The 13,105-nt window shown below is 41.7% G+C and overlaps 1 protein-coding gene and 1 pseudogene across 1 annotated transcript in view; one reads left to right on the forward strand and one right to left on the reverse strand.

Annotated features, from left to right (window-relative positions):
• The window catches only part of LOC128050490 (zinc finger protein 709-like), a 29,063-nt pseudogene extending 26,640 nt beyond the window's left edge, over positions 1–2,423 (forward strand).
• Positions 2,424–5,739: 3,316 nt separating this feature from the next.
• The window catches only part of LOC128050492 (mucin-16-like), a 97,611-nt gene continuing 90,245 nt past the window's right edge, over positions 5,740–13,105 (reverse strand). The window contains exons 53-56 of the mRNA XM_052642747.1: positions 11,707–11,873; positions 9,086–9,127; positions 8,773–8,852; positions 5,740–5,865 (exon numbers count right to left, since the gene is read on the reverse strand). Of these exons, the coding sequence (XP_052498707.1) occupies positions 5,758–5,865; positions 8,773–8,852; positions 9,086–9,127; positions 11,707–11,873 (397 nt within the window). The 3' untranslated portion in view covers positions 5,740–5,757. The remainder of the gene's footprint in view (positions 5,866–8,772; positions 8,853–9,085; positions 9,128–11,706; positions 11,874–13,105) is intronic.

Below are 13,105 nucleotides of genomic sequence, written 5' to 3' on the forward strand. Positions count from 1 at the left end.
TTCTTCCACGCTCAGCCTTCTTCACAGTCGAACTCTCACATCCATACATGACCACAGGAAAAACCATAGCCTTGACTAGACGGACCTTAGTTGGCAAAGTAATGTCTCTGCTTTTGAATATACTATCTAGGTTGGTCATAAATTTTCTTCCAAGGAGTAAGCATCTTTTAATTTCATGGCTGCAGTCACCATCTGCAGTGATTTTGGAGCCCCCCAAAATAAAGTCTGACACTGTTTCCACTGTTTCTCCATCTATTTCCCATGGAGTGATGGGACCGGATGCCATGATCTTCGTTTTCTGAATGTTGAGCTTTAAGCCAACTTTTTCACTCTCCTCTTTCACTTTCATCAAGAGGCTTTTTAGTTCCTTTTCATTTTCTGCCATAAGGGTGGTGTCATCTGCATATCTAAGGTTATTGATATTTCTCCCGGCAATCTTGATTCCAGCTTGTGTTTCTTCCAGTCCAGCGTTTCTCATGATGTACTCTGCATAGAAGTTAAATAAGCAGGGTGACAATATACAGCCTTGACGTACTCCTTCTCCTATTTGGAACCAGTCTGTTGTTCCATGTCCAGTTCTAACTGTTGCTTCCTGACCTGCATACAGATTTCTCAAGAGGCAGGTTAGGTGGTCTGGTATTCCCATCTCTTTCAGAATTTTCCAGTTTGTTGTGATCCACACAGTCAAAGGCTGAAGTTAACTATTCTCAAACCTTGAGATAACCAATGCATTTTTTATGGAAATGTTTGTCTTAAGCTATGCTAATGTACTATGCATTTACCCCAAACTGTATCTTCAAGTCAGTCCTGCCTAATGGCTCAGAACCTACTTAACAAACCAGTATGTTATACTCAGATATTGTTGCCCTAATCTATGTAAAGGAAACTATTTGTATGGCAATCTGTCCTTCTACAAGATTCAAGTTAATCATTTTATGCCCAGGATGAACCATTTGGTGCCAAGATTATCCCAAAATGCATCTTATGGGTGTGAGGGGCCTGGTGCCATTCTGAGTTTTAAGACATTCCTTTATTAACAGACTGCTAGTGACTATGTTCTTGCCTGGAGAATCCCAGGGACGGAGGAGCCTGGTGGGCTGCTGTCTATGGGGTCGCACAGAGTTGGACATGACTGAAGTGACTTAGCAGTGACTATACTCTTGCCTGGAAAATCCCATGGGTGGAGGAGTCTGGTAGGCTGCAGTCCATGGAGTTGTGAAGAGTCGTACATGACTGAGTGACTTCACTTTTCACCTTCATGCATTGGAGAAGGAAATGGCAACCCAATCCAGTGTTCTTGCCTGGAGAATCCCAGGGATGGAGGAGCCTGGTGGGCTGCTGTCTATGGGGTCACACAGAGTCGGACACGACTGAAGTGACTTAGCAGCAGCAGCAGTGACTACATAACATCCAGCTGAAGACTAATGGGTGGGGGTACTCTTTCTGCCCTCTTCTGACACCTATGTCAGAAGCTTTCTCTATCTCCTTTATACTTTAATAAAACTTTATTACACAAAGCTCTGAGTGATCAAGCCTTGTCTCTGGCCCCGGATTAAATTCTCCTCCGGGGGCCAAGAATCCTGGTGTCTTTTTTCGTTCAACAACAACCTTTCAGCTATTTCCCCCAGTTCATTTCAAATACACCAAAGGAGTAACACTGGAGAGAGACCTTATGAATGTAAACAGTGTGGCAGAACCTTTGAGTAGTACCCCTCCTTTCAAAAACATGAAAGAACCCACACTGGAGAGAAACCCTATGAATACAGGGAGTGTGGAGGAGCTTTTAGTTGTTCAACCTCACTTTGAATACATGAAAGAACACACACTGGAGAGAAACTCTATGAATGTAACCAGTGTGGAAAAACCTGCAGAGATTATACTTCTATAGAAATGCACAGAAGAATTCATATTCTACGAATGTAAACAATGGAAAAGCCCTCGGATGTTGTCAAAGTTTTCGAAGACATGAGAGAAATCAGGCTGGAGAAAAACCCTACGAGTATAAAAAATGTCATAAAGTGTTCAGGTGTCCCAGTTACCTTCGAACATGTGAAAGAACTCACACTAGAGAAAAACCCTATGAATGTAAACAATGCGGTAAAGCCTACAGAGGATACAGTTCCTTACAAAACTGTGAAAGGACTCATACAGGAGAGACACCCTATGCATGTACGGAATGTGGGAAAACTTTCAGGTGGTATCAGAGTTTTCAAAGACATGAGAGAACTCACACTGGAGAGAAACCCTATGAATGTAAAGAATGCGGGAAAGCCTTCAATCATACCACTTCCTTCCGAAGGCATGAAAGGACTCATCTCATGGGGTAAAAATCTTTTGACTGTAAAGAGTGTGGGAAAGACTTCAGTTGGTCTTCATCGTTAAATGTTAAAACTCCCACCAGAAATAATTACAAATGTGAGTAACATGAGAACTCATAGCTTGATGAAAATTAATCTGGGTATAATGTTCCAGAGCGCCGAAGAACTGATGCTTTTGAACTATGGTGTTGGAGAAGACTCTTGAGAGTCCCTTGGACTGCAAGGAGACCCAACGAGTTCATCCTAAAGGGGATCAGTCCTGGGTGTTCATTGGAAGGACTGATGTTGAAGCTGAAACTCCAACACTTTGGCCACCTGATTCGAAGAGCTGACTCATTTGGAAAGACCCTGATGCTGGGCAAGATTGAGGGCAGGAGGAGAAGGGGACGACAGAGGATGAGATGTTGGATGGCATCACTGACTCAATGGACATGGATTTGGGTGAACTCCGGGAGTTGGTGACGGATAGGGAGGCCTGGTGTGCTGCGGTTCATGGGGTCGCAAAGAGTCGGTCACGACTGAGCGACTGAACTGAACTGAACTGAATGTTCCAGAAACCTTTAAACCACAAAAGAATTGTTTTTAACAGGTTGTAAATATATTGGGAAACCCTCTTTCTTAAACTACATCACTAGAGTGTGAGTTTCTACTAGTTAGTTTCATACATGAGTATTGGGGTGATATAATTCTGCAAGTCATCTTTCAACAGCAGTTGTTCAGTTCCTCAGTCATGTCCAATTCTTTGCGACTGTAGCCCACTAAGCTCCTCTGTCCTTGGAATTTCCTAAGCAAGAATACTGGACTGTGTTGCTCCAGGGGTCTTCCCGACCCAGCAATCGAACCCGTGTCTCCTGTGACTCCTGTGGTGGCAGGTGGATTCTTTGCCACTGGGCCACCAGGGAAGCCAGTCAACAGTAGTACATGAGATTAAAAGGTAGTGCTTTTCCTTTGAATCAGCTAATATTTTCTCTCTCCATTTGAAAGTCTATTGGATCCATGGGTGAATTGAAATTTATATCGGATGCATGTGTAGTCAGGTTTCATTTTTTGTAATTTTATTCTGTATTAAGAAGCAACTGGAAAATGTGGTCATTTCTTCGGATTTTCCTACAGGATATCTGGATTCTGGACAATTCGTGGATGTCTTTATAGTCTGTTTTCTGTGTTTTATCTTTAACAACAAAGCTCCTTTTTGGAGACTTTAATGTGAATAATTGTTTTTATATTTGGACCTTTGCTTGTTGTCCTTCCTCTGACTGGTATTTGGTGAATAGATTTCGAGAAGAGAGACCTGTGATGGGACAGATACCTGATTCTCTGTGTAATGTTAGAAACAAAATTTTCTAGCATCCATCCTATTTATGGTTCAGTGTTAGAATTCACTGATAGCCTTACTTGCATAGGATTTGGAAAGCAGAAGCAAACAAGGCATTAGTCAGAGTTTGGAGGCACCATACATGAAGAAAGACACCCATATACGAGCTTCCCTTGTGGTTCAGCTGGTAAAGAGTCCACCCGCAATGCAGGAGACCTGGGTTCAATCCCTGGGTTGGGAAGATCCCCTAGAGAAGGGAACGGCTACCCACTTCAGTATTCTGGCCTGGAGAACAGTCCATGGGGTCACAAAGAGTCGGACACAACTGAGTGACTTTCACTTAAGGATACTACCTTTTAGCCCATCATTTTGGATTCTTTGACCTTCCAATCAAGAGTACCTCAAAACCACCACCAGTGTTTGGCTTCCATTTTTGTAGAGCTGTAGGTTTCCATTGATGTCTTCCCAAGATCCACATCAAAGATCCATCGGAGTTGGGATTTTTCTGTCAGGTCTCCTGTGTCCACCAAGAAGCTACTTTGGATTGTACTGTTTGGGAGTATTTTCTGATCCCCCTCTTCTCTAGATTGTATCCATTTAAAGTCTAAAGTGTTTAACAAATGCCTTATGCTGTTAATGGTGCTAGCGAGGGTGTTTTCCTGATTCACCATGACATCTACAGTGATGCAGTGAAAAACCAAGGGAGTTTGTTTCTCTACCACATTGTATGCCGGCTGCCTTCTCCTGATCTTTTATTTATTTCTGAAAATAAACTCCTTCCTTGTGTTGGTGTGTCCTGTTCTGGTAGTTGACTATAATCTCTCAATATGTTATAAATTATGTTTGTATGTAAGAAGTATGTGAGTTTTTTTTTTTCTTTTTTTGCCACAGGAATGCTTTGGTAGTTGTTTCATAGAAACATTTTATTAACTATTCTCTAACCCATCACGTGCTAACAAACACTGTGTTTTTAATTTCTTGAGAGGATCTATGAAAATGACCCATTATAATTATCAATTTTCAGGTAAACTTTGTAATTTTCTGCCTTTGTTCATTATATTTTATGAGTCAAGATTATGTACATATGAATCCAGGTGTTTTTTCTGCCAGGAAATTTTTCTTTTTTTTTAGTTTTGATTTTAGTCATGTAGCTAATTTCTTAATTGTTCTTAATACCCAGAAGTTAAATCACGTGGGTTTTTTTTGTTTATTTTTTGGCTGTGCTATACAGCGTGCAGGATCTTAGTTCCTGGACCAGGGATTGAACCTGGGCCTTCTGCACTGGGAGCATGGAGTCCTAGTCACTGGACCACCAGGCGAGTCTGGGATTTACAGTTTCTGAGAGTGAGGTATTAAACAGTAACAGAGCATCTACAGTATTAGCATCATGCCTGGGATGCTTCAAGCAGCGTGTTGGGGAGTCTCTGCTTTAACCGTTCAGTTAGATTCAGTGCAGAAAAAAAATGAAAAAAGGGACTGTCTTTATTTTTTCTCTCAGATCTTTCCCCTGAGTTTTATTCATCTTCAAATTCAAAGTAGGCTCTATCTCTCTAGAGTTTGCTGCCACTCTGGGACTCAGTCTTCCCAGATACCAAGTCCCAGGGCTGAGTGCAGAATCATGGCTGACCCACTCATTCCTCTTAGTCTATTTCCTACCTTGGAGGACCTGTGATGAAGGAGAAGAGTCAGTGAACATCCTGGTGAATCTGAACATCAGAGAATAAGGTAGTTCACAAGGAACTTGAGACTGCCAGGGCTTCGGGGAAGGGGATGCAGAACAGGGAGGAATAGAGATGGGGTGATGGCTGCCCAGGAGTCAAGGAGAGAGGTGTTCAGGGGGTGACTAGGAAGGTAAACCTCACTTAAGTGGGATGTCGATTTTGTTCGTTAGCCACGTCTGTGCCTATTTCACCAATCCTGGTGTCCCTGAGGGTGTGAACCCATCAGACAGAAGTTGCAGTTGTCTTCAGGACATCGAAGGGGAGACCTTTTCTCAGCCCACTGTGAACCAGGTGGGGGCCAGGCCAAGAAAGGCCTGGAGGTTGTGTCCGACCAACGTGGTTTGCTTCTGTTCCAGCCAACCTCCTCTGGAAACTGTCTGGGAAAAGGGGACTTGCGCAGGTGTCACTGCAGCTTCCTCAGGTCCAGGTGCGGCAGGTAATAGCCCACGCTATCGGGCTGTAGTTGCTGAACCTCATAGTCCGCCTCCTTCTTCCGCTGGTGGACTCTGGCCTGCGAGGGTGAACAGAGGGCTCAGAATGGACCAGTCGTCTGGTCAACTGTGGGAGGCTACGGGTGAAGGACATGACTGCAGCCACGGATACCTGCTGCTCCTGTGCGTCTCTCTTCCCATTTTCTCTTTTCTCTCAGCCTCTCCTTTTCCCCTCTTTCACCTCTTTTTCTTCTTTCTTCCCTTTAACTCTCCACTTTTTTCCTACCATTTTCTCTCTGATAGACCCTTTTTTTATCTTTTAAAAAAATTTGTTTTTTTTTTCTTTTTTCTGATATCCCCTTCATATCTTGTCTCTTTTCCCTAACCCCAGCTTAACTGATATACAGTAAACTGCACATATTTTTAAAAAATGTTTAAAGTTTATTAGAATTAGACATCTTTCAAAGAATGAGTATGTAGTTTTTTTTTATTTTTTGCCATTTACTTGAAATGTGATCAGTTGTATGCATGGTGGGTTCATTAGCTTTCAGCATCTGCTTGTAAACTTGGAATCAAAAAACAGAAGGAATATGTATTCCAAGTTATATATATACATTTAAAATTATTAGATCATGGTGGTCTAGCTACTAAGTGGTGTCTTACTCTTTTGAGCCCATAGACTGTAGCCTGCCAGACTGCTCAGTCCGTGGTGGTCTCCAGGCAAGAATACTGGAGGGGGTTGCCATTTCCTTCTCCAGGGGATCTTCCTGACCCAGGGATCGAACCTCTTGGTCTCCTGCATTGCGGGCAGATTCTTTACTGACTGAGCTACAAGGGAAGCCCCTATTGGACCATAATTGTTAATAAATACTGGTTGTCTATATATTAGTTATTTTATCAATCAGTTTTAGTAATATTAATACTGTCTTTAAAAATTTCCTGTACCTTTTTTCATATTCTGATCACTGAGTAATATGTGACAGTACCTTAAAGAATTATTTATTTACGGCTGTGCTTGGTCTTTGTTGCTGTGCATGGGATCTCTCTAGTTGCACTGAGTGGGAGTTAGGGCTGCTCTCTAATTGCAGTGCATGCGCTTCTCATTGCAGTGGCTTCTCGTTGAAGCTCTTGAGCTCTAGAGCACAGACTGAAGTAGTTGTGGTGCATGGGCTTAGTTGCCCTGTGGCGTGTAGGATCTTCCCTGACCAGGGGTGGGACCCATGTCCCCTGCATTGGCAGGCAGATTCTTAACCACTGGACCACCAGGAAAAGTCCTGCAGCATTACTTTTTAAATCAACTCACTTTACTAAAGAAAATACAAATGCTAAATATTTTAGCTTTTGAACAAAATCATGTAAGCTTTTACATTATTATGAAAAAGTATATTATTCAATATTTTCTATTATTGTAAAGATTATATAGACTTCAACTTCTAGTAATACATCATCGAGTAATTTGGACTAAATGTCTTATAAAGATAGCTAGAAAACTTAGACAGAATGAAAAAATGCCTATTTGAAAGCTTTGGAGAAAAACAATGTTACTAGACTGGGATATATAAGATAATGGAGGCCCTGAGAAGGATCCTATTTGTAGGTAAACTGCATACATTTAAAGTGAATGATTTGATAAGTATGGATTATAAACTTATTGAACCATCCCTGTAATCAAAATAAGGAATGCTCATTATTCCCCCAGTTTCCCTCATGTTCTTTTGTAATTCTTCCTCCCCTGCTGTTTACAAACACATTCTTATCCCCAGACAACCACCGATCTGATTTCTATCCTCAGAGATTAATTAGTATTTTCCAGTTTGTTTATAAATGGAATCGTACAATAAGTATTCTTTTTCATCTAACTTCTTTCATTCAGCACATTCAAATTCAAATTATTTTGAGATTTGTCATTGTATATGTTAATAATCCAGTATTATTGCTAAATAGTTTTGAATTGTGTGAATATACCACACATTGTTTACCCATTCACCTGTTGATGGACTTCTTGGTTTGTTTTTCAGTTTTTGACTAGTGCAAATATTATTATGAACATTTGTGTACAAGTCTTTGTATAGATAGGTGTTTTAATTTCTCTTAGACAAATTCCTAGGAGCGAATGGTTGCACAGATATACGTAACTTTGAAAATTTATTTTTAATTGAAGTATAGTTGATTTACAGTGTTGTGTTTGTTTCTGCTATACAGCAAAGTGACTTAGTTATACACACACACACACACACACACACACACACACACACACATATATATATACTTTAAAAATATTCTTTTTTATATTATGGTTTATTCCAGGATACTGGATATAGTTCCCTGCGTTAAACAGTAGGATTTTGTTTTTATCCATTCTATATGTAATACTGTGTGACTACTAACCCCAACGTGACATTTACTTATTTTTATTGTAATTGCTCTACAGTGCTATGTTAGTTTCAGGCATGCAGCAAAGTGAATCAACAACATGTATACATATATCCACTCTCTTTTAGATTTCCTTCCCATTTAGTGGAGAAGGGAATGGCAACCCACTCCAGTAGTCTTGCCTGGAGAATTCCATGGACAGAGGAGCTTGGCAGGGCTACAGTCTATGGGATCACAAAGAGTGGGACACGATTGAAGCAACTAACACTTTCACTTTCCCATTTAGGTCACCATAGAGCACCCAATGTAACTTTTAAAGATGCATCCAAGCTATTTTTCACCAGCACTATAGGAGAGTTCCAGTTGCTTCATATCTTCACCGACACTTGTTATCATCATTTTGATTTTAACCCTTCTCATGCATAATGGTATCTCATTTATAACTTTCATTTACATTTCCCCAGTGACAAATGTTGTTAAGAAAAGGAAAAGGCAAACCCCTCACAGACTAGGAGAAAATATCTGCAAAACACATCCCCGCAGAGGACATGTCCTTATAATATATAAAAAGCTCTTACAACCTGATAGTAAGATGACAAGACCTCCTTGCTTACCAGGAAAAAGCCGATCAGGCCCATGATGAGCACCAGGAGTCCTGCCAGGCAGATGAGGATGATGGCCCAGAAGGGGAGGTCTGGGGAGACAAGTCCTTGTGTGAGACACCATCTATCATTCCTCCAGGGACCCTGCTTCCCCAAGCCCCTCCCCCACCCCCCTGCCCACTGACCCTGACTGTGCCCAAGTCCCAGTTTTGGGTTGACCAACTTTCATCATCATCCAGTGCCCTGGGTATGTGGCTCTTTTCAATGAGGCAGAGAACCAGAATATTCCCTCTCCACCCTGGGCTACAGCATCTTTGAAGCTTACCAGAATTCTCAGTCACGACATCATTTCTGTTGGGAGGATACCCTGAACGTGAATGAAATGGAGAATACATGTGAGTGTGTTTTACTTTTTTAAATAAAACTTTTCAAATATACAGACAAATAGAACCACATCACAAACATCCATCATCTAGAAGTAACAATATTTATGTCACCCAGTTAAAACAATAATATTTGTTGTTTAGTCACTAAGTCGTGTCTGACTCTTTGTGACACCATGGACTGTAGCCCACCAGGCTCCTATGGACAGAGAAGCTTGGTGGGCTACAGTCCGTGGGATTTTCTAGGCAAGAATACTGGAGTGGGTTGCCATTTCCTTCTCCAGGGGATCTTCCCCACCCAGGGATTGAACCTGAGTCTCTTCCACTGGCAGACAGATTCTTTACCACTAAGCTACCAAACAATATCATACCTAGTGGATAGGTATTTGGCTTCCCAGGTGACGCTAGTATAAAGAACCTGCCTGCCAATGCAGGAGATGGAAGTGATGGGGGTTCGATTCCTGCATCAGGAAGATCCCCTGGAGAGGGATAGGACAACCCATTCTTGCCTGGAGAATCCCACTGATAGAGGAGCCTGGTGGGCTATAATCCACAGAGTCGCAGAGTTGGACATGACTGAAATGACTTAATAAGCATGCATGTATGTATAACTTATTAACACTTGCCACACTTGTTTCATCCCATGCTGCTGCTGCTGCTGCTAAGTCGCTTCAGTCGTGTCCGACTCTGTGCGACCCATAGACGGCAGCCCACCAGGCTCCGCTGTCCCTGGGATTCTCCAGGCAAGAACACTGGAGTGGGTTGCCATTTCCTTCTCCATGCATGAAAGTGAAAAGTGAAAGTGAAGTCACTGAGTCGTGTCCAACTCTCAGCGACTCCATGGACTGCAGCACACCAGGCTCCTCTGTCCATGGGATTTTCCAGGCAAGAGTACTGGAGTGGGGTGCCATTGCCTTCTCCATAATTCTACTGCAATATTAAAGTCATGTAGACATAATGGTTCACCCCATTTTAGTTTGCATCACTGGAAAATGAGGATACTTACTACATAATAACAAAGCCACAATCACACTACAAGAGTGTGATATTTCAAATCATACCTCTGGGAATGGATGGATGACTGGTGATGGACTGAACTATCTTATGCTAGTGGAGGGGAGAATGGGTCATAGGAGTTGACAAGACCATGGGATCTCTCTAAATTTATAAATTCCTGCTCAAAAGCCCTCTGCCTGTGAACACATTCACTCCCTTTTCCCTTTACTGAATTTTTTTTTAATGCTTATTTTCCAGGATTCACCTAGACTGTAATTTCCTCTAGGAAGCCTTCTGATTACCACTCCTAAGTGTGGATTGGTTCACATCAAGTAATTCATTGTTTTCAACTGCCTATTCTTGTTATTTCCAACTGCAACATAAACTATTTGAGAAGTGATTGGCACTGACTAGGGGAAGGTTGTAGGCCCCCCTTGCTTGTACCACCTCTCCCTAGCCAAAATCTTTTTTCTTTTTAATTTTATTATTTTCTGATTTTAATTGAAGTATTCTTTTTAATTGGAGTAAAATTGCTTTACAATGTTGTACTGGTGTCTGCCTCACAATGAAATAAATCAACCATAAATATATGTATATGGCCCCCTCCCTCTTGGATCTTCCTTCCCATCTCTCCTCCCCAGGCAAATTCTTAAGATGTGCTGTGTGATATAAGCAGCGACAAGTACCATTTTATTTTATTTTATTTATTTATTTATTTTTGTTTTTTGATAGTGACTATTTTAAAGTTACATTTTTAATATATTTTTTATTTTTATTTTATTTTTATTTTTTTTATAGTTTTTTATTTTTTTAATTTTAAAATCTTTAATTCTTACATGTTTAAAATTAATATTAATGAAGTAAAGTTTTAAAAAAATCTGGTACTCTGTACTATTAAAATTCAGTAACCATAAAAGCCAGTCACAATAAGTGAAAGTGAAAGTTGCTCAGTCATGTCTGACTCTTTGTGAGTCCATGGTCTATATAGTCCATGGAATTCTCCAGGCCAGAATATGGGAGGAGGTAGCCTTTTCCTTCTCCAAGGGATCTTCCCAACCCAGGGATTGAACCCAGGTCCCCCGCATTGTGGGTGGACTCTTTACCAGCTGAGCCACCAGGGAAGTTCAAGAATCCTAGAGTAGGTAGTCTACCCTACCCCTTCTCCAGCAGATCTTCCCGACCCGGGAATCAAACGGGGTCTTCTGTGTTGCAGGCAGATTCTTTACCAACTGAGCTATCAGGGAAGTCCTCCGTCACAATAATCATACTTCAAATATACTCAGGAGTCTCATGTGATGTATGCTCTGGGCAGTACAGATATAGGACATTTCCATCATTAAGAATTTCTACTGCATTATGCTGTCTAGGAGAGATGGCAAGTGTCTCCTGTGTCCCACTGGGTATCATTTCTTCTCCCTCAGTGATGGGTAAAGGGAGACTGTGCCACCTCTGCCAGCCTGGAAAAGTTCAATGCTGACTCATCCTCAGGTCTCCAGACTCCCAGGAAAGCCCCCATGTGAGGAAGTTGGAAGCCCTCACTCCTGCCCCAATGATCAGGGAGTCTTACCATCCACAAGTAGACTGTTCCTGTCCAGGGTGAAATTCTGCAGCTGAGTGCCATTCTTGGTCAGACGCAGGAATTCCTCATAGATGACAACTCGGTTCAGACTCCGAGCCAAAAATGCGAAGTTACACTGAGCGTTAACCCCACTGTGGTTGCTTGGAGGGACAGACCTGGAAAGATACCAGTATATGGAATTCTACCCCAATTCTAGGTTCTCTGCTGGCCCTGTCCAGGAGAACTTTCTGCAATGATGTAAACATTTGTGTCTGCAGGATCCAGTGCAGTCATTATTTGCCCCTTGTTACCGAGCACTTAAAATATGGCTGCTGTGGGACTTCCCTGGTGGTCCAGCGGCTAAGACTCTGTGCTCCCAATGCAGGGGGCCTGAGTTCAATCCCAGGTCAGGGAATCAGATCCCATATGCCACAACTCAGAGTCTGCATGCCACAACTAAAACAGATTCTGCATGCTGCAATTAAGACGCGGCGGTGGCTCAGACGGTAAAGAATCTGCCTGCAATGTGGGAGACCCAGGTTCAACCCCTGGGTTGGGAAGATCCCCTGGAGAAGGGAATGGCAACCCACTCCAGTATTCTTGCCTGGAGAATTCCATGGACAGTCAAATAATAAATATTAAGAAAAATGGTTAATCTGCACATTATGAAAGCAAACCAGAAAGAAATAAATCAAATTTGCCTCAAAAAAAAAAACATGACTAGTGTTAAGTGAGAAACTAAATGTCTCATTTTATTTAATTGGATTAATTTATAAATAAATAAGCACAACAAGAACATTTTGAAATGCTAAAGTAAGGACTCCCGAAAATCTGTAAAAACAATGAGAATACTGGTAAACATGGCCAAAATCAACTTTTCCAGAAGTCTGGAAATGAACCGAAGGCTGGCAACAAGCCAAGCAGCATTCAGGTAAGAAAAAAATGTTTGTATCTTGGTAAATAGAGTCAACGTTATGGCATTATACCTTGCAAAGTTCTCATTCCACTCTCACAAAGGACTCAGTAACTGTGACAACCGTAAGGTTAGAACCAGTTGACTCATTAGCATGGGTCCTCCCCATTCTTCCCTCACTCTCATCCCTTAGCAAAAAATTTCCTTTCTCCCCCTGGGGATTCACTCTTCTGGACAATAGGCATTCCATTTATATGAAATGTATGTAAATGGAATCACATGCTGTGTGGTCTTTTGTGACTGATCTCTTTCATTAGAACAGTGTTCTTAAGAGGGAGGTGAATATAGGTATAATTATGACTGATTTGCATTGTTATACGGCGGAAAACTGAAAGCATTAGTGGCTCAGTCATGTCCAACTCTGCAACACCATGGACTGTAGCCCGCCAGGCTCCTCTGCCCATGGGATTTCCCAGGCAAGAATACTGGAGTGGA

The sequence above is a fragment of the Budorcas taxicolor genome, chromosome 7 (genome assembly GCF_023091745.1).
Source record: "Budorcas taxicolor isolate Tak-1 chromosome 7, Takin1.1, whole genome shotgun sequence".
Lineage (NCBI taxonomy): Eukaryota > Metazoa > Chordata > Mammalia > Artiodactyla > Bovidae > Budorcas > Budorcas taxicolor.